General features: G+C 43.9%; 2 protein-coding genes across 3 annotated transcripts in view; one reads left to right on the top strand and one right to left on the bottom strand.

Moving 5' to 3' along the window:
* LOC311239416 (amyloid beta A4 precursor protein-binding family B member 1-interacting protein-like) overlaps positions 1-4,792 on the top strand; it is a gene marked incomplete at its 5' end in the record, with an annotated part of 84,345 nt that extends 79,553 nt beyond the window's left edge. Inside the window, 2 exons of the mRNA XM_084327720.1 lie at positions 2,749-2,881; positions 4,779-4,792. Of these exons, the coding sequence (XP_084183846.1) occupies positions 2,749-2,850 (102 nt within the window). The 3' untranslated portion in view covers positions 2,851-2,881; positions 4,779-4,792. The remainder of the gene's footprint in view (positions 1-2,748; positions 2,882-4,778) is intronic.
* Positions 4,793-7,890: 3,098 nt separating this feature from the next.
* LOC311239074 (abl interactor 1-like) overlaps positions 7,891-24,873 on the bottom strand; it is a 147,059-nt gene continuing 130,076 nt past the window's right edge. The window contains exons 6-10 of one of the 2 annotated variants that reach the window (XM_084327303.1): positions 22,359-22,462; positions 21,618-21,860; positions 13,458-13,541; positions 9,042-9,227; positions 7,891-8,895 (exon numbers count right to left, since the gene is read on the bottom strand). In XM_084327303.1, coding sequence (XP_084183429.1) covers positions 8,720-8,895; positions 9,042-9,227; positions 13,458-13,541; positions 21,618-21,860; positions 22,359-22,462 — 793 coding nt within the window. In that variant the 3' untranslated portion in view covers positions 7,891-8,719. The remainder of the gene's footprint in view (positions 8,896-9,041; positions 9,228-13,457; positions 13,542-21,617; positions 21,861-22,358; positions 22,463-24,873) is intronic. The other variant, XM_084327302.1, reaches the window with a different exon arrangement.

Here is a 24,873-nt window from a genome sequence, read left to right as displayed (position 1 = left end):
AAGTATAGAAAGTCACGCCTCACTGCTGACATCAACACATATCACAACCTCTTGTTAACATTCTCCAAAACCATCACTAATGCCAAAGCTTCTTTCTTCCACCATAGGATCGAGGCCTCTGCCAAGAATCTTCGCAAACTGCATGCTACCATGTCCTCCCTCCTCACTCCCCCCCCACCCCCCCCTCCCTCATCTTTCTCTGCCGAAGACTTTGCGATCTTCTTTGAGGAAAAAGTGGAGAACATCCGCAGCTCCTTCTCCCAACCCCCACCCATTCCAAATGCTGAATCGAGAACCTCATCCTTCACTCTGTCATCTTTCTCTCCCATTACAGAAGCAGAGACCCTGACACTGGTAACGTCGAACCGTCCGACTACTTGCCAGCTGGACCAGCTACCCTCCCCACTCCTCCAGACCATAGCACCAGACATCCTCCCATTCCTAACTGCAACCATCAACTCCTCACTCAACTCGGGGGTGGTCCCCACCTCCCTAAAACAAGCCAGAGTCACGCCGCTCATAAAAAAACCAACCCTGAACCCTACCGTCATAGGCAACTACCGTCCTGTCTCTCTTCTATCCTTCCTTTCTAAAACACTTGAACGTGCTGTATCCAACCAACTTACTGCTTATCTCTTACAGAATGACCTCCTAGACCCTAATCAGTCAGGCTTCAGGACTGGTCACTCCACAGAGACAGCCCTCATTGCGGTCACAGAGGCACTTCACTTAGCAAAAGCGAAAGGCCTCTCCTCTGTCCTGATTCTCCTAGATCTATCTGCAGCCTTCGACACAGTCAACCACCAGATCCTCCTTGCGGCCCTCGCAGGAATGGGAGTGGCTGGCTCTGCGCTGACATGGCTGTCATCATACCTCAATGACCGCTCCTACCAAGTGTCATGGAGAGGGACCCTGTCGGCCACCCGCCCCCTGCGGACGGGTGTCCCCCAGGGCTCGGTTTTAGGACCCCTTCTCTTCTCCCTCTACACTAAATCACTGGGTAACATTATCACGTCTCATGGCTTCTCCTACCATTGTTATGCCGACGATACTCAACTCTTCCTCTCCTTCCCTCCCTCAGATATCCATGTCTCTGAGCGGATCTCGGCCTGTCTGTCCGACATCTCCGCCTGGATGACGACCAACCACCTCAAACTGAACCTAAGCTAAACAGAATTGCTCCACCTGCCGGCCAAATCCTCCCCCCTAACCGACCTTTCAATCACAGTCTAGAATGCAGTTGTGACTGCGTCCCCGACCGCCAAGAACCTTGGTGTTGTCCTAGACGACCAGTTGAACTTCTCTGCTCACATCGCAGCGACGACCAGAACCTGCCGATTCCTCCTGAGCAACGTCAGAAGGATCCGCCCCTTCCTGACAAAAGAAGCCACCCAACTCCTCGTCCAATCAACAGTCATCTCCCGCCTCGACTACTGCAATGCACTGCTCGCTGGCCTCCCGGCCACTGCCACTAAGCCTCTTCAACTCATTCAGAACGCAGCGGCCCGCCTGATCTCAAACCTACCGAAGTCGGCCCATGTCACCCCACTTCTTAGGGACCTGCACTGGCTCCCCATTGCTGCACGAATCCGCTTCAAGGCCCTCGACCTAGCATACCGTGCGGCAAAGGGAACCGCTCCCGCCTACCTCCGGTCAATGGTCTCTAACTACACACCCTCAAGACCCCTACGCTCTGCATCTTCTGGCCGCCTCAGACCTACTCCTATCCAAGCTCCGGGAGGGTCATCAAAGAGAAGTCGCCTATTCTCAGTCCTTGCCCCACAATGGTGGAATGAACTACCCACCCCAGTTAGGACAGCCGAATCACGTCCAATCTTTCGCCGTCGACTAAAGACGCACTTCTTCAACCATTATCTGAATAAAAAAAAAAAAAAAAAAAAACTATAAAAAAAAAAATCTAACCCTAACTAACCGTACTGTCATGCACTTGTCCTAATAAACTAACCTACACTGTAGCACTCAACACTTTGATGAACATTGTTGCTCAGCTGATAGAGTTGTGCCCTTCCTGATGGCTTGTCGTACAGAACTTGTAAGTCGATTTGGATAAAAGCGTCAGCTAAATGACTAAATGTAAATGTAAATGTAATTGTGACGTACATTAGCAACATTAGTGACATTAGCTAGCAAGCTAACCATGAATATTTGTTCAATTTAGTTAAAGATGCAGAGTCCTAGCTTAGTTACAATGTGCTGTGAATGTCATTCTAGAAAGCATTTCATGGGACACAAAATTAGTATATGCCCCCGTGTGCAGGATGACTTATCAAGAACATTTCACTCATCATCATTTTCCAGGAAATGACCAACTCTAAAATACCATTAAGAATACCTACTTAACCTAACTTTTTGGACATTGTTGGGACAGATACTGGCATATAGGTGACAATCAGTGCAGGACATAGGCTATGTGATAAAAGACCTTGAACATCTATTTTAATTTCATAGGGCCTTTAGCGACGCAGCACATGAGATATTTTAGTGAATCCCTTGTAAAAACAATAATATTCATGACATGTTTTGCCAACCAATATGGCATAATGCCACAGCTCATTGGGCATACATGTAGTTGTCATTTAATAATAATCACTGTTATTTGATAACAATCACCTGTTGTTTTACCCCCTACAATTCAAAATCTATCTAAATGGAAAATTCTGTATATGTGTCAAATTCATTGCTAAAATAATAGAGCAAAATGCATCTCCTCTCTGTCTCTTTGTGAAGTATGGAACCACCTTGTATAGGAACCACCAGGCTGCACTGAAGAGACCTCTGTCCACCTGGTCTCTGGCCTCCTCTCTGCACCAGTCAATCCCGTCTGCCTGAAGACCAGACGCTCCTTCTGATGTCCACCAGGGTCAGCACTCCTGCACACACGCACGCACATTGGAACCCTTTCACTACCACACGACCAAAGGGTTAACCCTTTCACTGTGACAATACAGAAGGTTAACCCACACGACAAAGGGTTAAATACTTTATTCAAATCTGCAAATCAAATCACACGTAAAAAGGTTTCAAATATTATAGAATGTCAACATGTTTCCAGGACATCTATGGGTACAAAAAGCATATTCTCTGCCACGCTGTCTGGCTACCTATTACTGTTAGGGTAGCATCAGATCTTGAACCCAAGAGAGGAGAGGAGAATGAGGCGGTTTAGGATGTTTAATCACTAGGTACCATGCAGACAGGGTTTGAATGACAGAATGTGCGACAGGAGAGAGCAGGGTCACTCCGTGTGATTCCCAGGGAATGGCCTGGCTGGTGGTGTCTCGGGATGGAGCGAAGACCGGAGGGTGTGATCCTACACACAGAAGAACAGGGTTAGGACAAGGCAAAAATAGAGACAGCGTAAGCAACAGGTTCTAGTCCTCGTACCAAGGCAGGTGAAGCAATACTCGGACGAGGATTGGCAGGAACGCAGGTCTCATATCCAGGTCTGGTGATGATCTGATGAGCCTCGGGTGTGTAGGTTGATCCATGGAGACAGCGTGTGGAAGAAGGGACAGGAAGCTGCCCAAATAAGGGTGTGGAGGCCTGCAGCCATGTGAGAGAGAGGCTCTGGCTGAGGTTGTAACAATTACAGCAGAATTAGAATAACATTTGACAAGCTGTTTGGCCCTTCTCCTTGACAGGCCTGCAATCCTCAGACCACCAATGACAAGTGTATGAACATGCCCAAGGCTACCACATATCAAATGCATTAGTCTACATAGCCAAGGGCTCTGATTTGTGCGGCCAAGGGTTGATATTCCAGGGAGGCACGTTAAAAGTGTTTAATATATTTTTTGTGATCTTCTCTGATTAACATTTTGTATTATTCATTAACCAAGATATCACATAATATTGGTCACATAACCACATAATATGTGACATACTGTATGCATCATCACACCATACATAATTAGTAGGGGTGTAACGATGCATCGATTAATCGAAATGCATCGATTCTAATGTGTTAGAATCGATGCATCGATTTGAAATGATGTTAGAAGCGATTATAATAATAAAAAATTTAAAAAAAAATCATGCTGAGTGAATCAGTTCCCCCAGCCACATTTGTGTATTCAATTTTTTTTGGGGAATTAAGTGATAGAAAATTAATCGAAAAAGTATCTAATCGAATCGTGGTCAAATCAAGAGATTTCATGATGCATTGAATCGTTGCCTGAATAATCGTAAATGTAATCGTTACACCCCTAATAATTAGCCTTGGTTCCCTAGTGGTTCCAAAAAGATGGATTTCCTCCTCAGTAAAAAAAAAAGGGGAAAGTCTTATTGATATCTACAATTGCAGTAAATACTTCACCAGTCAGGGGTCTGTTTTATGTATCTGGCAAGGAGCTTTCCTGCCTCATCTCCTGACTCAAAATAAGTGTGTATTGCCCTGAATAAATTAAATTCAACCTTGTGGGATAATATAATATTATAATATATTGTTATATTGATATTTTAATTGAGTCAGTTTTCTCAGGCCATTTGTTGCTTCAGCTGTTTCAGCATATTTAATTTAACTTTCCAATACTTATAATTCGTGTGCTTAAAAACCCTTTTATGAAACGAAGTATGTTGGATAATGCATCCCCTAAGAACGACCTTGAGAGCCTCCCCCTCTTTGTGATCTTCTTTCACAAACGTGACGTCTTGGGTATTTGGAAAGGTGTTTAAAAAATGGAGTTGAAAGCAGTTATGTGGTTATGTGGCTGAAATCCATGCTTCTGTATCTGATTATCTTTACGATATCTTCACAGTGAGAGCAAATGGTCATACTTCTCAGACCCGTCAGCAGCCTCTTCCTGCTTCCAGCATCATCCATGATAACAACCTATCAGAGCCACCGCCAGACTTTATCCCCCCGCCTCCTCCTGGCCATGGAACCTTGTGAGAGAGAGATCCTCCGATAAGCGACATCCCGGACAGTTTCAAAAGTCTGCCATTGATTTCTTGTTTCCTACTGTCACAAAGTAAAAAATACCCCATTTCTAAACTCTCAACAGTCAGTGTCATTCCTGGCACAGTGGCAGTGTCCACATTCCTGCTTGCCACATGTTGCATATTTGATAGGGTTCACCATATGCACAGTGACACCAAGTAGATGTTTTTACACCCTGCACATACAGTATCTTCCATTTTTCCTGCATGGGTATTCCAAACTATTCCTTTTGGTTATGGAGCAACAGTGCAGCAGTAGTGCAGCCAACATGTAAAAAGAGAGTTCTACAATAAGACTTTTCACAGACAAAACAGGTAACCCCCCCAAAAATAAATAAAGGGTCCGCTTGATTTAGCTGTACCAGTGCACTAGCATTGGCCATACAACAAGTAACTGTAATAATACATAAAGCAGACCCATTATTAATATTAGTTGCAGGTGTTTACTCTGCTATGACGTCAGTGAAAAGGGTCCATAACTACATGTCTAGCCTATTCAGGCCCTGTTTGTATGGAAACATGTTTGGTCAAACAGTGCCCCCTGGAGGCTACCAGCCACCAGTATGTAAGGGTATTGTAGTAGTTATCTAATTGCAATGTGTTGTCTCTGACTTTTGTCATAATAGATTAGAAAATAGAGATCTATATTTCTGAGTTATCTATTCAAGAGGTAATATGTTATTTAACAAGTACAACATTACATTATACCGCAGACAAATGCCTTGTAAGTTTGCTCACCTCACTCAATTGACCTATCTCGAACCCGCCCTCTTTTCTTGATCCTCCAATCACAATTGAAAATTAACAACTTAAACCTGCTTTTCCTAGCTCCCAAAATAAAGACAAAGAGCGTGCTTTCTTGTTTCGATGAGCTGTTTATTACAAAAGGACTGTACATAAATTTCAATGAACACGTCATATGTACAAACCGAGAGGAGAGAAGACAAATATTGGATTCTGTTCCCATGAACATTTAAGTTACTGATCACTTTTTTCTTTTTTTCTTTCCACGTTTCATCATAAGAAAAACACACATCAAAGTAAAGGCGCCTTGAGCTGTGATGCCCTGAAATGCTAAAAGGTTAAAGTGGTAAACATTACAAAGTTCTGCACGTTGAGTGGTTGGTTTCATGATTCCTCTAGGAAAAAAAGTATAAATAAAATCCATTACATATAATGAACTGCTAGCAATCCTTCATCAGCAGTCTCGGACAAGTAGATCTAAAAACAATTCAGATGCAAAGCTAGAAATGCAGTAGGTAGAAAAAGTTGTTTGCTCTCAAAAATGACCTCCAATGATGAAAAAAATACAATCAACAATAGGATGCAGTGGAAAACCATTAAAAGAAAAAGAAATACTAATATGAACAAATCTATTCAATTATGTCTGGTACTGATACTTTCATACATTGAGGTTGAATAAATACTGCTCATATTTAATTTCCAACCAGTGACAGGCTGCATACTCTTCAAAAATATGTGCTGGAAATAACACAAGACTAATCTTGTCCCCCATCTATAAAAATACAGGTGTGTTACGGGTGTGTTGAAAAACAACACGTTTATATATAATACAATTTCAAGCCAATATGCATTTAATTAGGGACAACACCAACTGTATTATATTTCAACACATCTTTTCTTTAAGAGTGGATGAGGTCAGGTTGATAGTGAACAGTCTTATGTGCCATCTCCTCTAAAAGGATATTCCACACAAAATACATCTTAGCAATATTCAGAAGCTCTCATGACTGCCGTTCCAGTCAGGAGTGTAGGTAGGCTTGATGATGCTAAAATTAGCAATATGACAACGCTGTACTAATATCATTCATATGCGGCACAAACTCCTCATCTGTTTGTTTAAATAGACAAATAAAGGTGTAAGTAATATGAATATAAGTGTAGTACATTTGAGTGCATATAATGCACTGCCAAGTTGACTAAGTTACATTCACTACAAGAAAAAGATGATTGAGTTAGGTTTACATTCAGAACTGTTGAACGTTCAACCCTTTGTTACGAAATCAGGAGGCAAAAAAAGAAGAATGTATTCGATTCCCCTCCATAAGTAGATCATTCTCGACAGCCTTGCACTTGTATTGAGGTTGTTATAGTAGGTGATTATGCTTATTGAGCACCAAAGATAAGCACCATACCAGAAACCACTGAAAGAATGAATGGTAACTACTCTAACAATGTTAATAAGAACTCTCGGAATGGCTTGAACGCAACTCTGGTGTTGCAATCGAAGCCGCAATGGAAAACAGTTATCAAAGTCATGGACAAGACTTCAGTGCAGCTATTCCAACACAATGGAAAACCATGACGACATGAAAACATACAATAATCACTTCTTCCTCTTCTTCACATTTGCTGTTTGGAGCAAAACATGTCCCAGGGACCTTTGCTACAGTAGCTGGACAGCATAACAAAATATAATAGTGATGATAAAGTTGTTAAAATGATATAGTTGTCTTTTATCATAAAAAATTATTTTCATGTATGGCCAGGTAAATGGCACTATAAGAGATAAATAAAAAGAGTATTCCAATAAAAACAAACAATCAAATAAAAATGGAATTAAAAGATCCAATCTTGGCACCACCTTGCTTCCCATTGACCAATCCAACGACGCTGATGGAAACTCACAGGTGAAATACACTACTGACAAATGTACTGGCAGCTTCTCACGGTACAGTATATACAAGTTATAGAACAAAAGGAACTTCACCAGAGAATAAGCAACTTAAAACGGTTCATATCTTTTTTTGTTGTAATGCATTCTATATAATCAGTATAACCCTTTTTAAAACATCCCTGGATTCCCCGCCCGCCCCCTGGTTTCCATTCGCACCGACACATAGCATAGTAGATAAGACAAGGTGGTTGTTGTCCCTCCCGCCCCACGTCCCCGAAAACATCTGTGATTTGGACAATGACAACACCAAACATTCGGTCATGTCCTAATGCACTTGTTGATGTCTGTCTGTCCTTTTAATTGTTTCTTCTTTTTTGATAAACTATACGATTGATGTTTTGAACTTTGTTGATGAGAAGGAGGGGCTTGGTCTCTTCAACGGTGGCTACTGGGTCTGCTAGCCTACATTGTCATTAAAGTAGTGCCAAATGCCACATGCATGGTATCAAATATCATATTCACTGATGTCTATAAATCACTGCAGGACCTCACTCACTGGATTTATAGATTTTGGGTTGGCTGCAAAGACTAGGATAAACCAGACATTAATTTTTCCTACGGTAATCTCCTATGAAGAAATCTTTTTAGTATATGAATGGGTTTCATCCCTGTAAACACAACAAGCCCTTGTAAAGCAAAAGTCCAAAATATGACCATTACCGTCTCAGTATGTGATAGTAATACATTGAATCTTGGAGAATAGCAGGCCAGCAAACTGAGAAGCACATTTCCTTTTCTACCATGTTTTGACACAGTCTTGACTCCTCCAACATATTGTAGAGAAAAGCCTTCAACTTTACCCTTTAGTAAACAGTGTAAACCAACAGACCCTCTTGGCTTTCCAAAGCCCCTGGCCCCATTTCAGGGGCCGACCCTCTTCGTGTGACAATTTTGGACTTGAGCTAAACCGTGGCAGTACAAGCCCCAAAACAACCGGTTGTAAATCCAAATAACTTCAACGTGGCACTTGATTCAAAATGGTTGTTGTGTAAACTGCTATTATTGGGCCATATCTTGTACATGTTACGGTTTTAGCTCAGTCCAAAACCGCAGATGGGTTATTTAGTCAGCGTAGTGCATGATCGACTCAACGTAGTTTCCGGGGAAGAGGCCTGTGACGCCACCTGCGACACCTTCGTACCAGCCATCGTCATTCTTCTTGATGATGTAGATGATGGCACCTTCCATGAAAGACAGCTCATCCTCCTTATCCTTGCTGTAGTCATAGATGGCCACGACTGGGGGAAGGGAAGAGACACTTAATTAGACCTAATGCTAGGTCAAAAATATAGTTGTTTTGAATAGGGCTGTAGGTCACAAATAGGGCGTCCGTGTTGCCTAGAAACCTAAAGGTGAATACCCAGGTGTTTCTCCCTGTACTCACCCTTCTCTACGTAGGTCTTGGGGGCCCAGTGAGGGTCCCCGTCGGCGTACGGGTCACTGTAGTGGACCACCGCTGCCTCCTCTTCCTCATAGTCCACAGGCGGGGGAGGGGGAGGAGGCGAGGGCTCCTCAAACATGGCCACATCCTCTGGGGGAGGAGGAGGAGGTGGCGCAGGGCTGTCTGTTACTGGAGGAGAGAGGAGAGTGGGTGAAGGAGAGAGTAAGAGAGAGGGACAGAGAGAGATGGAGAGAAACAGAAGAGTGATTGAGAAAGAGAATGCAGGGGAGAGAGACAGAAGTGGAGGTGAAGATGGTAAACAAGGTTACAAGAGATGTCTTGGTGCAATGTTCCTTTCATCAGGATATATCAAAAACATGTCTCACTCTCATTAAGACCTCACACTTTCCTATTCAAGCCACACCACCCAATTCTTAACAGCTTGCCTTAGTTTAACTGTGTAACGACACAAGTGTCCACCAGAGAGCAGCGGAGAGCAGGCGCTGCACAGCCTTTATGACTCATCCAAGAGAGCCGTCATTCCGCTGTATCTACCACACAGCCACCCAGCATGTATTACCTCATGGCTAGAGTAGGAGCCTGGGGTATTCAAGGATATGGCCGTTTGCGCCTCTTGCCAGCACACAACGAGATGTGATATTAGTAGTTAGTTATTATGCAGTAGTCTGGGTGGGAAATGAACACCAGCCACACGCTGGTATATTTTTCCGGTGGCTGGTAATTGTGACACCAGACACTTTGACAGGTAAACAAACAGGGACTTTTTCTATTCTAAAATAAAAAACTTAGAGAAATGAAAGTGCCTGGTGTATTTATGAATCTCACCAGCCAGTCACTGTGGTCCGTGGGTGAAAAAAGTGAGTTTCATGTCTCACTTAGTCCAAGTTGACTTAGTATTAGTGCGGTCAATAGATAAAAAATTTTTTTTTCTGTAATTAATCTAGATGAATCTAGATTAAAAATAGCATTTTTCTACTTAAGACCGAAGCTTGTAACAGATATTTACTTGAGTAAAATCATGGAATTAATGTAAAATCAACACAAAGAAAGTACATTTAGATTCAAAGACTATTTTAATAGCTTTCTTTGAATACAGTTTCTCTCCTGTGAAATACAAATGTTCAACAAAACCATCAACATTGACTCAGCTAGACCTCTTTCTTATATCCGCGGCGCTAAGATTGAAGATTTTTCACTCCATAGATTAATCTAGATTAATTTATTTTAATGCTTTAAATAATTTAAATTAATCTCCAAAGTTAAAGCATTAATTTTGACAGCCCTACTTAGTATCCATAACAATATATGCCTTCCCAGGAACGCTTTTATCGCAAGCAGTTTGGGGGTGACTCCAGCAGGAAATCAAACCCAGGAACACGCCAACATTTTGGGAAATTAGCTTACTGTCTTCTCCAGAGAGAGACAAGAAGATGGATACCAGTCTTCTCTCTGTGCGTTCAGTAGAAAGCTATCTGTCTGCACGTTAGCCTAGCTTAGCACAATGAATGGAAGCAGACAGTGGGCCGGTTAGCCTAGGCATTGTCCAACTAACACCTCTCCCGAAGGCTAACCGGCCATGTCCGCTTCCATTCATTGTGCTAAGCTAGGCTAGAAGAGTGTGTAAGAGCTAGTGTAAGAAACAGGCATCTATCTTCTCGTCTCTCTCTGGAGAAGACGGTAAGCTAATTTCCCAAAATGTTGGCGTGTTCTTTTAACACCCAGCTGTGGTACGTGTCACATATGCTACACGGGACCACCTTGTAGGCTCGATTAAAAAAACAAAACCCCGGGGGGGCAGGTGGCGCACGGAGATTACGTTCGTCACCAACACCGGGAGACACTAGGATTCGTCTGTTCAAATCCAGCTCCCGGCGTTGCTATCAGCTTGGCTGGCCTCTCTCACACTGATACAATTGGCCGTATCAGGGGGTGGGAAAGCTGAAGGGTGGGTCCTGGGCGTTGTGGACAGCGACCCCTACAGTTCGGTCGGGGCGCCTGCTCAGCGAGGGCTGGAACTGAGGAGAGATAGTGTGGCCTCCCACACGCTACACTCTCCCCGGTGAGAACCTGCCCCAGGCTGCACATGCGTCGGAGGAAAGCATGCGACAGTCTCCGGTCTCCCGGACCAACAGTAGGGGAAAGTATGCAACAACCAGGAAGGGTGGGATGGGAGAAAAAAAATCGGGAAAAAGGAGGGGAAGAAAGATATATAAAAAAAAAAAAAAACCTAGATTGGATGTTTTGGAGACGCAGGCAGTGAGGTAGGCTGAAGGACCACCGGGCAGAGACGCACCCTGGGTGCAGTGAGGTAGGCTGAAGGACCAGCGGACAGAGACGCACCCTGGGTGCAGACGGTGAGGTAGGCTGAAGGACCACCGGACAGAGACGCACCCTGGGTGCAGTGAGGTAGGCTGAAGGACCAGCGGACAGAGACGCACCCTGGGTGCAGACGGTGAGGTAGGCTGAAGGACCACCGGACAGAGACGCACCCTGGGTGCAGTGAGGTAGGCTGAAGGACCAGCGGACAGAGACGCACCCTGGGTGCAGTGAGGTAGGCTGAAGGACCACCGGACAGAGAGGCACCCTGGGTGCAGTGAGGTAGGCTGAAGGACCACCGGACAGAGACGCACCCTGGGTGCAGTGAGGTAGGCTGAAGGACCAGCGGACAGAGACGCACCCTGGGTGCAGTGAGGTAGGCTGAAGGACCAGCGGACAGAGACGCACCCTGGGTGCAGTGAGGTAGGCTGAAGGACCACCGGACAGAGACGCACCCTGGGTGCAGTGAGGTAGGCTGAAGGACCACCGGACAGAGACGCACCCTGGGTGCAGTGAGGTAGGCTGAAGGACCACCGGACAGAGACGCACCCTGGGTGCAGTGAGGTAGGCTGAAGGACCAGCGGACAGAGACGCACCCTGGGTGCAGTGAGGCTGAAGGCCCACCGGACAGAGACGCACCCTGGGTGCAGACGTGGCATCATCATGCATAATGTGCATCAGCACGAGGGAGGTGGGTCAGTGAGGGGTGTTGTCAATGTGTCCGATGTCACCGTTTGATTTGGCCCACAGACTGTTGTTGTTGCATCATGCATTCTCCGACCGCATCATCCAGTTGTTTAAAGTTGTTTTTAGTCGTTTCTACTGTTCATGTTTGCGCTTGTGTTACAGGTGCATTCATTGTAGTTAGTGATGCACGATATATCGGCCGCCGATATAATATCGGCCGATATGGCCGTTTTTTTACACATCGGTATCGGACCGATATCAAGATAGGGCCGATATAAAAAGAAAAAAAAAAATTTTAATCTTTTTTTCTTTTCTTTTTACATGTTTTGGCCTTAAATAGTTTCAAAATATCAGTCATTTCTGAAAATAAGTTACAAAAGTAAAGAAATTATGCGTTTTGGAAAATAGCTCTTTATTTGATTATCATAAAAAAGTGTTTTCTATACAGAGATATCGACATCGGTAAATATCGGTATCGGCCAGAACAGCAATATTAATATCGGTTATCGGTATCGGCCACAATTTTCACATCGGTGCATCACTAATTGTAGTGTATAATTGCATCAGGCATGCTGCCTGTAGTGTCTACTAGCTAATCCAGCCACCCTTCTTAAATTAAATGAAGGATGGTACTTCTTTCAGAGGAGTGAATTTAACTGACTTCTTTGGATCTACTATGCTTGTACACTCCAACAGATTGAAGCTTTAGGCTCACACACACCCTAATATCACACCCTCAAATATGTCATTTTCGATTGATAAAAAGAAATAGCACACATTTACAATTAACCCAGACAGGTAAAATACAGATAATGCAGACTCTCTCGGACATCGTTCCCTTTGAATAAGGAGTAGAATACAGCTATATGGGCAAATTTTTTTCCTAAAAAAAAAAAAAAAAAAAAAAAAATAGAAATCAGGACATCGGTATCGAGTCGCACCACCACGTCTCTTTTCCTCAGCGGAGGGAGAATAGAATGTTCACCGTGCTCCGTCACCATGGCAACAGTCACAGACAGACATCAGAGGGGTGTGTCTGTGCACTCTTTAAAACAGTGGTACTGTCTGTGTACGTGTCAGTGATGTGGTGTGCGGGCAGAGTGCAGGGTGGCAGAGTGCAGGGTGGCAGTGTGAAGGTGTGAGAGGTGTGGCGGCGCGAGGCGGCATGTGTCTCAAGAGCAAATGAGTTTGTGTTTGAACTGGCCGTGTGAGATTTCACTGTGCTGATAGTGAGATTGATTAGTGTGGTTGACCTTTAGTGTGTGTGTGTGTGTGTGTGTGTATGTACAAGTCAAGTTTGTGTTTAGTGTGTACGCCAATGCCTGTGTAACTATAGCTGTGTATGTGCGTGTGTGTGCGTGTGTGTGTGTGTGTGTGTGTGTTCCTAGTACTTACTGCTCTCCTGCATTCTGGCCACAAAGCCCGTCAGAGGAATCTGAGGGGTCAGCTGAACCATAGGAGGAGGAGGAGCCACAGACACTAGAGCAGCAACACACACATAGACAGCAGCAGAGAGGGGAGAGAGAGAGAGAGAGAGACGGATAGACAGAGCAGAGGGGGGGGAGAGGGAGAGGGAGAGAGAGGCAGACAGACAGAGCAGCAGAGAGGGAGAGAGAGAGACAGACAGAGCAGCAGAGAGGGGAGAGAGAGAGATGGATAGACAGAGGAGCAGAAATATATAGAGGAAGAGAGAGAGAGAAGGAGACAGACAGACGGAGCAGAGAGAGACAGACAAAAAGAGAGATGGTGAAAGAGGGAGGATGGAAGGGCAGGGGAAGGAGAGAAAAGGATGGAACAGAAGAGATGACAGGAGAGGTACGGATGGGTAGAAGTGAGAAGAGTGTAGGAAAAAACGGTGAGAAAAGCTTGTGAGCAAAGCAAAACGCTGTAGCAGGGCATCGCTCAGTAGTCTATTTATATGAGCTGAACACTCCTTTAACATGCGCTCCTTTTCTCTCCATTCAGCTGAGCTAAAGATGCAATCTTCTGCCTCACAGTACACCTTGTCAACATCTGTTACAAATCAAAAGCTCAAACTGTAACCAACAAGAAGCTACAAAGTCCCAAAAGAATCCCTATAGAAATCAGTTGAGTAGCTTTGTGATGGGATAGATGGTGGCGGTGACACAGATAGGCTTTCTCAAAACCGCGACGCAGCACTCTGTTCTAAGGTCCTATAAATACAAGCTTGTGAACACAGTATGAAAGCAGGTGGCATTTTAGTCATTCCACCTTGTTCTACAGTACAGACGCAGCGCTCAAAAATCAAACCAATTCTGCTGCTTGTCTGCTGCTTGTCTGCGGCTTGTTGCTGCTTGTGTGCCACTTAAGTCTACTCAGGTGTTAATTTTCCAGGGCTGTTGGCTGGGGGAACAAAGGGAGGGTAGTTAACTTAAGTGCTTCCCCAGGGAGGGGGTCGGGGGCTACTGCCCTCAGACCCCCAAAATAAATTTTATATGGGCAGTCTGACTTGGGGTACTGACCATATATTAGTGTTGCAATGCATGATAAGTAAACAGTGAAAAAAGCTAAGAAATCCGATGGGGCTGGGACATTTAGGACGAATAAAAATTTAAGATGAAAATCTGCCCAGCCTGTGGGAGGAAGTGGAGGTGTGAAATCTGGCCCGGTCCAGAACAATAGGAGTCACACAATCAGTTTGGAGTGCTTTGATTGATTGATTGAAAAGTTTATTAACAGATTGCAGAATGGGTACAGTACAGTACAGCTCAATACATACAATTGTTAAGGGGATGCAGACCAGAGAAAGACTTTCGTCTTGTTTACATCAGGGTCCCCCATTTTCAATTCATCATAACATATATGACATACATGACATACAGATAGACAGTACTGCTACATCTATACATTTATGACATATCAGATTTGCAAATACAGTACTGTTTGTGATACAAAAGTGTCCAGAAAAGGAGTGTATATACATTTGGCATAGAAACTGTACATTGGAGGAGGTTGGTTGGGTGGGGTGGGGTTGGGTGGGTTGGGTGAGGGCTGTACATTGGAGGTGGGGGGGGGGGGGGGGGGGTTGGGAAGGGGACACACACACATTTTACACTGTACATTGGAATATTGACAAAGCCTTACTTGGTCATTTACTGTACAACTAGGTTAGGACATTTGTAGGGGCCAGTTTCGAATTGCAGTCTCACGTAGGTGTTTTTTGAGAGTGTTTTTGAAGGTGGGTAGTGATTCACATTCCTTTACAGCTTTAGGTAGGGCGTTCCACATTGATGTGGCATAATTGCGAAACGTGTTTAGTCCCTTGTTTGAGCCGAATCTGGGTTTTACATGATTTGTGGAGCTCCCTCTGGTGTTGTGATCGTGGTATTCACTGACCTTTGGGAAGTATTTTGACATGTACATGGGTACCTTGGTCGCGTAGTGTATCTTGTAGACCAGGCCCATTGCAAGTTGCTGTACTCTGTCGTCTACTCTAAGCCATCCTAGGTTGTCAAAGTGGGCAGGGGTGAGGTGGGTTCTAGGAGTCAGGTCAAGTAGTAGTCTGACTAGCTTGTTTTGAGATGTTTGTAATTTGTTTTTTAGTGCCTTTGAGGTGCTTTGGTACCATGAGGTGCAAGCATAGTCGTAGTACCCTTGAATGAGTGCTCCTGCTAGAGTCTTCAGGGTATTCTTGTTTACCAGAGAGGAGATCCGGTACAAGAATCGCGTTCGTTGGTTGACTTTTTTTATTACATTGGATGCCATTTTGTCACAGGAAAGATTAGCCTCTAGGATGGAACCCAGGTAGGTAATTTCATCTTTCCTTGTGATAATATTGTCACCCACTGTAACCGAGAAGCCATCGGTCTTGCTGAGTTTGTTATTTGAACCGAAGAGAATGGACTCTGTTTTGCCCATGTGTAATGATAGTTTGTTGTCGGCGAGCCATATGCAGATTTTGCCTAGTTCCGAGCTGAGGGCTTTTTCAACCTGTAACTTGTTCTTGTCAGAGACCAGCAGGGCTGAGTCGTCCGCAAACAGGAACAAGTTGCAGTCACAAGCTGACGACATGTCATTTGCATAAATTAGGAATAGTAGCGGTCCTAGTATGCTTCCTTGTGGAACACCACAGCTCACTGTGAGGGGGGGGGGATAGGGTACTGTTTACTTCCACCATCTGTTCCCTCCCCTCCAGGTAGGATTGTATCCAGCTCACTGATAAACTATCAAAACCAATTGCTTTTAGCTTGTCAATCAGAATGGTGTGATTGACAGTGTCGAAGGCCTTTTGTAGTGGTGGAGGTGGTAGAGGCGCATGAGAGGTTTGAGTTTTGAGTGCTGTATCTGTACCTTGTTCTACAGTACTGTCTCAGTGTCTCTGAATCTGCCCAATACCCGTCTTACCCTCAGGGGAAATTCAAGAGGCTTTGTTAAATGTCATTGTAAAGATTTGTTTTCTTCTTACTTGACATTCATGGATACAATTTAATCAGGAGCCCCAGATCCAGTCTTCGTTCTAGTGGTCATAGCCACCTACAGATGTCATACACACGTACATACATACTGTACATACATATTGTACATACACACACACACACACACATATATATACAATACATACAGTACATGGTGGTCTGGTCCAATCATTAGTATTGGAGCGGCATCTATAGTCTCACTGGGGTAGGACATTTTGGAGAATTGAGCAAGCGTGAGCTTTACATGCCTAGCTGAAGTAGAGAAAGCTCTGGATCACTTTTCAAGCAACAAAGGTTTTCTACCAAGTCCTGGAGGCACAGGCACCTCCAAGCTGGATTTTTCATCAAATAATAGAAACCATTTCCCGGCCCCTGATTGGCAGGCAGTTTTGTTCACTGCAGGTACTTCTCAATCGGGGTGTTTGTCTTCTGGACGTGCCCCCAGGAAATCTGATTGGTTCTTAAGATTCAGGCCCTGAGATTTAGGAATGTCTTGATTACAGGGCCTTGGACAGTCAGAGACCAGGGCCCTCATTCATCAACGTGTTCTACGCACAGATCTGTGCTTACCCTGTGCGTACGATCATTTCTAAGCAAAGAGTGGGATTCATCAATTTCGATTTGAACTTGACTCCGTGCTTACATCTACGCACAGGTCAGACCACACTTACCTGACGCCCAGTGGTAGAATATATTATTACAACAAGGAAATGAGCTTCTGTGCATAATAACACTGGCATGTTCTGTACGAACCGTAGTTCATTATAGTTCATTGTAAAATAGCAACAGTAGTGTAATTATGGTCAAAACCCTATAAATAGCATTTGGAATAATAGATCTTTCTCTCAGAATGAATGCAGCATGGTTTATATAGCGTTATCGGAATATACGGCTACTGACTGACTGCGCTCCGCGTAGCTTGATTGATTGATTGATTGAAAAGTTTATTAACAGATTGCAGAATGGGTACAGTACAGTACAGCTCAGTACATACAATTGTTAATTGGGGATGCAGACCAACTTTCGTCTTGTTTACATCAGGGTCCCCCATTTTCAATTCATCATAAGTCATAAAGCTCAACTCGTTATTATTTTGCGCACAGACCGCCGAAACACGGGAACGTTTTGATTATATTTAAAAGGCTTTACGTTAAACGAAACAAGTGGAATTTCGAAGCTGTAAGCAGAATAAGTCATATGAATATAGTGTTCTTCCCCCTTTTTACTGTATAAGAAATAATAGAAAACGCATTGCAATGACACCATGCAGATAGTGGACAGACTATATGATGGGATTCAAGTTCGCGTTTTTGTTGCTCATAGGCATGCTGTCAGAGTATGATATCTTAATCAAACATTCTAGAACATTTGTCGTCACAGATCATGTCCTAATAGAACATAGGCTATGGCATGGATCGTGATATTGTGTGGACTGTTATTATTACTGTACACCGGTACCACCCATTGTGACAACAGTCTTGTGAGTCCCGCACACAAACATGATGGAATTCAAGTTCATGTATTGAAAGGCAGGCTACATCATACATGCAGTGAGATTCATTGTTCTTGTATATGCTCTCGTATTATATTGTTTATATAGGCTACCCAATACTGACATCAAAATAGATTGTAGTATGCCTCTAGAAATCATATGCAGCAGGTAGAAAATTGACGGATGATCCATCGCGATTTGGAATAGAATTGAGGAGAACTTTAATCCCTGCCCCTGGGTATTAATCAAACAACACGGGAAAAGGCAGTCATATTCCAGCGCGGTCTTTATTAGCCGACAACAAAATAGATGCCTCTAAAAATCATATAGCCAATCGAACACAACTAATAAAGGCATTCATATTACAGCACGGTTATAATGACACACAACCAACGCCAAACAGTGGTCAACGAACGGTCTTTATTAGTATTTTGAGCTGTCCAGGCAGAATTGCAGCAATGGTCTTAGGGAGCCGTTGATATCTGACATCACCGTTTACAAATCCGCCTTTTATTTATCCCATAATACGCGATAGTGTCTTCTTGGTTCGACAGCAGTGAATTCTCCGTGGAGTTTCTCAGAGTCCCGCTCGGGTCAGTCCATTATTTCACATCCCATGGGGGGTGTTTCCTCATTTTCATGACCATATATGGATAATCATGCACGAGCATTGACGGTAGAACAAAGTGGTATTCATCAACACGGAGGAGCATAGAGCCTGCTTACGCACCGTGTGATGAATCCCGACTTCCCTGTGCGTACACTAGTTCTACATTCCGTGCTTACGTGTGGAAATAGAAATGTTCTACGCACACTATTGATGAATGAGGGCCCAGGTGTTTTCCCTTGCAGCATTTGAATTATTTGTAGCTGTTGGGATGTAAAGAGAATTAAAATCACCAAATGTTACCAACAAAGGCTTACATTTTTTTTGCCTACTCCACCTTTAAGTTGTATTCCTCCACCCCACTCTGACCACAGACACACACCAATCCACTGTCTTGATGAAAGGGCTTGCACACTAAAGGAGGTAAATTCTTACTTCCTGGAACTATTTCTGTTGCCATGCAACCATCTACAGAGAGCCTCCAGGGGCATTTCAGCATGTCAACTTCTTCCGGTGCCCTTTCATTAGAGTGAAGGCTCAATATGCTGCAATCACTGAAAATCACACAAAGTCACATTTTATGGTTGTGGTTGAGTGAAGCCAGCCAGACATAAAGATCTATGACTTGTCTGTCTGGCTGTCCCCTGACAGGACAACATCACTGCCCTGGGTCTGTGCCAGGGAAGATGGCTGTACATGGAGGGAGGCGAGGAGGGTGGCTCAGAGTGAATGTACTGTTTTCTCACGTAAATATCTGCTGCTGCTGTGCATTATGTCCTGGGCTTCCCCTCGTCTCGTCTGTTGGCTCTGCTGCCAGTGTACTGTGTTGTATGTGTTGTATGTGTTGTATGTATGTATGTATGTATGTATGTATGTATGTATGTATGCATGTATGTATGTATGTATGTATGCATGTATGTATGTATGTATGTGTGTATGTATGTATGTATGTATGTATGTATGTATGTATGTATGTATGTATGTATGTATGTATGTATGTATGTATGTATGTATGTATGTATGTATGTGTGTGTGTCTGTGTGTGTCTGTGTGTGTGTCTCCTTTTGACGAGGGTAGTGTAGAGGTCTAAGCACTGGTGTGGCTGGTAGTGTAGAGGTCTAAGCACTGGTGTGGCTGGGTAGTGTAGAGGTCTAAGCACTGGTGTGGCTGGGTAGTGTAGAGGTCTAAGCACTGGTGTGGCTGGGTAGTGTAGAGGTCTAAGCACTGGTATGGCTGGGTAGTGTAGAGGTCTAATCACTGGTGTGGCTGGGTAGTGTAGAGGTCTAAGCACTGGTATGGCTGGGTAGTGTAGAGGTCTAAGCACTGGTGTGGCTGGGTAGTGTAGAGGTCTAAGCAGTGGTATGGCTGGGTAGTGTAGAGGTCTAAGCACTGGTATGGCTGGGTAGTGTAGAGGTCTAAGCACTGGTATGGCTGGGTAGTGTAGAGGTCTAAGCACTGGTATGGCTGGGTAGTGTAGAGGTCTAATCACTGGTGTGGCTGGGTAGTGTAGAGGTCTAAGCACTGGTATGGCTGGGTAGTGTAGAGGTCTAATCACTGGTGTGGCTGGGTAGTGTAGAGGTCTAAGCACTGGTATGGCTGGGTAGTGTAGAGGTCTAAGCACTGGTATGGCTGGGTAGTGTAGAGGTCTAAGCACTGGTATGGCTGGGTAGTGTAGAGGTCTAAGCACTGGTGTGGCTGGGTAGTGTAGAGGTCTAAGCACTGGTGTGGCTGGGTAGTGTAGAGGTCTAAGCACTGGTATGGCTGGGTAGTGTAGAGGTCTAAGCACTGGTATGGCTGGGTAGTGTAGAGGTCTAAGCACTGGTATGGCTGGGTAGTGTAGAGGTCTAAGCACTGGTATGGCTGGGTAGTGTAGAGGTCTAAGCACTGGTTTGGCTGGGTAGTGTAGACTCAGAGGTCTAAGCACTGGTGTGGCTGGGTAGTGTAGAGGTCTAAGTCTTGGTAGTATAGAGTATAATCTTTTTATATAAATCATTGTTAGAAGAAGTGTAATAATGACTGACTGACTACAGTATGTATTAAAGTATCAGCAAAGCTTTCTATCTGCATACTTCACTTTTCATGTGGATCTATCAATCTACCAAGGAGGGATATTTAAGATTTCATGGCAAATTGAGTTTCAAATTGGATCAAATGAAAGCACTAAGCAGAAAATTGGGGCTTCCGTTTGTTACTGCGCTAGTCAAATGATTCATTTCTTTCTTGCGTATATTAGAATGCATCATCAGTTAATTTCACAGCAATACATTAATGAGTACAATCGCACGTAGAATATCTATCAGTGAAACAAACATCCATCCATCCATCTATTCCATTCATCAGTTTGTTACAACGTTTATCAAATGCTGTGTGCCACAATGTATTTAATGCACGCATACCAACTGATTACAAGGTCTCATTATAATAAAATGTCCTGGCAATAAGTTTGAATGTATATTATTTAAGTGTATTTAAAAAAGCATTACAAGCTGATTTTAGTTTATCATACATACTGCAACAGTGGTTTTACACAATGAATCTCTTGATAATGTCCGTCTAACAAATCACACTTTATTTATATAAACAACACATCTGTATCTCTGCTGCCAAGCCAGCCTGCAGTCATAACCTGCGTATTCTCCACACAGCTGCACTCTCTTCAGCATCCACCACGCTACTAGCAACTACTTCCCAGAACAGCACAAGGTCCTTAGAGAAAGAATAAAGAAAGGCCCCCTAGACATTGACAACGTCACCTTGACAACCATGTGGAAAGTCACCACCCACAGGACAGCGCTGGGACCAGGATTCTATTGACAAAGTAACAAACTTTAGAACACTAGTCCCAGGCAGCACTCCAGTAGTCGTTTACTTCCGCATCGGTGACCAACGTAAGGACCTTGGAACAGCAGCAGGATAGGTTAGACCCGCCCCCAATGACACCTCAGTCACAAGAGCCCGCTGTGACAAGAGCCCGATGACTATATGTGACATCATACTGCATTTCAAATGAAAAGACAGACATAGAATAGGCTGTTTACCTGAGTTCTGGGGATAGGCGGGACCTCCGTTGAGGTGGGGTTGCTGGGAGACGGAGAACTGGGAGGTGACAGAGGGTGCTCGGCGGTATGTGCCGGTGGCCGAAACCATGGAGGCAGAGGAGGTGGTGGAGGAGGAGTTGTGACGGGAGATTTGGCGAGAGATGGTCCCAAACTGGGACATGGGGATGGGACCCAGACCCGGACCCTGAGGCACCGGCGCCGGCACTGTTGTTGTGAGGGGGAGGAGAGAGAAGGAAGCCGTGAGTAACTACTACAGGTACTGACGTGGGCTGAAGGGGAGCAGAGAGAGAGAGAGAGAGAGAGAGAGAGAGAGAGAGAGAGAGAGAGAGAGAGAGAGAGAGAGAGAGAGATCCTTGGTCCATATGGTCCTTTGAACTGTCTACCTACCAAAAGCGAGGGAGTTCATGACAGTAAACAAGAACGTTTGCTTCAACAAAGAGAAAAAAAAAGAAAAGAAAAAACCTAAAAATAAATAAATAAAAAGATAATCTATATTGCACACCAAGAAAGGGGTAGTGTAAAATACGTGTGCTGATTAGTAAACAGGCTCAAACTCATATTTAGACTGGCATGAACCTTTAAAGAAATTCCTAATCACATCTAAATCTATAAATTCCTATTCTTATGCTTCCATATGATCACATGATAAAGCGGATCAGATGTGAAAGCCAGTGTAGGCAACATAATGGCTGCAGGACTCACCTTGACCCATGCTGGGAGGGGAGGGGGTGGGCACAGCCAGGGGAATGCCCACAATGCTACTGCCTCCGCTGTTCTCCCTGCCACCACTACCCCCACTGCTACCACTACAGAGAGAGAGAGAGAGAAAGAGAGAGATAAGAGAGAAAAAAGAGATGAGAGAAAAGGGAGAGAAAAGGGAGAGAGGGAGAGAAAAGGGAGAGAGAGAGGGAGAGAAAAGGGAGAGAGAGAGAGAGAGAGAGAGAGAGAGAGAGAGAGAGAGAGAGACATGGTGATGAGAGGATGTGTGAGACAAGCTTAATTACCAGATTGGTGTGACATCCCTTCATTACATCATCTACTGTACATCCTGTCACATAACAATATCCATGTTGCAATCTGTGGCTGGGAACAGACACACGCTGCCAGCACACCAGCACTGTCTCTTCAACTAGGAAGGAAAAGCCAAGCAAATAAAACCTGAGTTTCAGATGACACAAAATCACAGAAACAAAATTGAGAGCTAATGCTCGACTAGGGCCCTATGGAATCCGCTATCACGGAATTTCGGAGGATTTCATGGAATTGAGATATTAACACGGAATTCTGAATTATCGCGGAATGGCGTGGAATTTGCTTAAATGATACATAAATCGGTTTTCATATAAATCAATCTTCACTATGACTCTAAAACAGCACGGTCTACGGAGACACAGAAATGACAGCTAGTCGGCTACCAAATCCATTCTGGGACAATAGTGTCCGTAATAGTCTTGGAGGAGCATGAACCTTTAACTCAATGGACGCCACGGACTTGAGCATCGTTTGTTCCTACCACGCCAAGAGATAGGAATAAGTGGCGGTGTTTGCAGGGCTAACTATATTCTATATTATAGCTATGGATACAATACTATGGCCCATGGTATTGAGCTGTACTGTATTGTACCCATTCTGCAATCTGTTAATAAAGTTTTCAATCAATCAATCAAACCCATTTGACATCAACTATCTATCGTTCAATATGTGAAAAAGAAAAAAAAATTTCATCCATACATTCCCGTTATATACCGTGGTGAATATGAGTATAGTTTTAGAGTGATCCTGTCTAATACCAGAAAAGGATGCTATGCAGCAATACGTGCATTTCACTAAAAGCGTTGCCGTTTCTTGCCTGTACACACTACTATTTCCAAATCAAATATATATTATAGGTATTATGTTTCCTCATGAATGCATGAAAGGGTGGGGGTGGGGGGGGGGGGGGGGGTAGTTTTTTGATGCTTTGATCGTCACCAGCGGCATACGTTGTGGAGTAACGTTACACACACATGTTGAGATCGAGGTGAAGTCATGGTTGGATCACAGCAGGATTGATATAATTTAATCCTTACCTTCACTAGGAGGTACCCCAAAAAGAATATTCCAATTGTCTGATGGCGAGTCCAAGTACCGGTGTCCATCGTGTCGCCAACATAATCCACCACAACAGATGCATCGGAGGCATTTGACGCTTCTCAATGGGATCGGGATACCCGCCCGCCTCGCCTGACAAAAAAAAGTGGGCCCGGAGACATTTGATCGACGCACAGGCCAAGATATAATGTTTCAAAGGGTGCTCAATACTGCCACCTGGGTGGATGCGGCCGGTATTGCACTTTGGCATTCTCAGGATGATTCCCCATGTTAACCCCAAGTCTGTGTGCCTGTAATGAATGGAAATATCGAATAAAATAAATAACAATGAAAACCAGACTATACTCGGGTTTTCGGGGGTCCTGGCACTCAACGCATGGCGAGATAACCCGACTATCATCGGGTCTGGCTAGGGCTGGGCGATATAACGATAACGATAAATATCGCGATATATTTTAATAATCGATATCGAATATCGAAATTTTAAAAAAAATCGAAAAATCGTTTTTTTTTTTTTTTTTTTTTTTTTTTTTTACCTGCAACAGGGCAGTTTGGACAGAGACAGTGGACAGACTTGTCTTTCTTGCCTGCAACTTAAAGTAATGGCTTTGCTTGTCCAAATGACAATACTGACCAAATTCAGATTTCTTTTTCTCTTGTCCATTTATTTTGTTTGCTTTCTAATTTAAAATACATTTTGAAACCGTCTGTACACAGTAGGCTATGTGTGCTAGCAGAACTAGACTCCAGTCACGAGTCACAGTGCACATGTGCGGTGGTTTGTCCACCAAAAAAGCGCCAAAAGATCGAAAATAAACTAGCAGAGCCAGAACTGTTCAACTCCTCTGGAGCCACAGCCAGCAGAGAAGCCGGTTTACTTTAGCTTTTAAACCAGCTGCAGCCTGAGAACTGGAGTGTGAGGGGATGTAACACTAAAGATGGCGGCAATGACAAAGAATTGCTGCAAAAGAAACATACATCTGTTGTTAAAAAAAAAAAAAAATGTTTTTTTTTTTTTTTTTAATTTTTTTTTATACTTATAACAATTCGATAATTATCGATATCGAGAAATAAAATAAAATTATCATATCGTTATCGCGATATGATTTTTTTCCATATCGCCCAG

This window comes from Notolepis coatsorum (assembly GCF_963971535.1).
Source record: "Notolepis coatsorum genome assembly, chromosome: 13".
NCBI lineage: Eukaryota > Metazoa > Chordata > Actinopteri > Aulopiformes > Paralepididae > Notolepis > Notolepis coatsorum.
The sequence above is the reverse complement of the archived record's forward strand: the minus strand, read 5'-3'. Positions and strand labels throughout refer to the sequence as shown.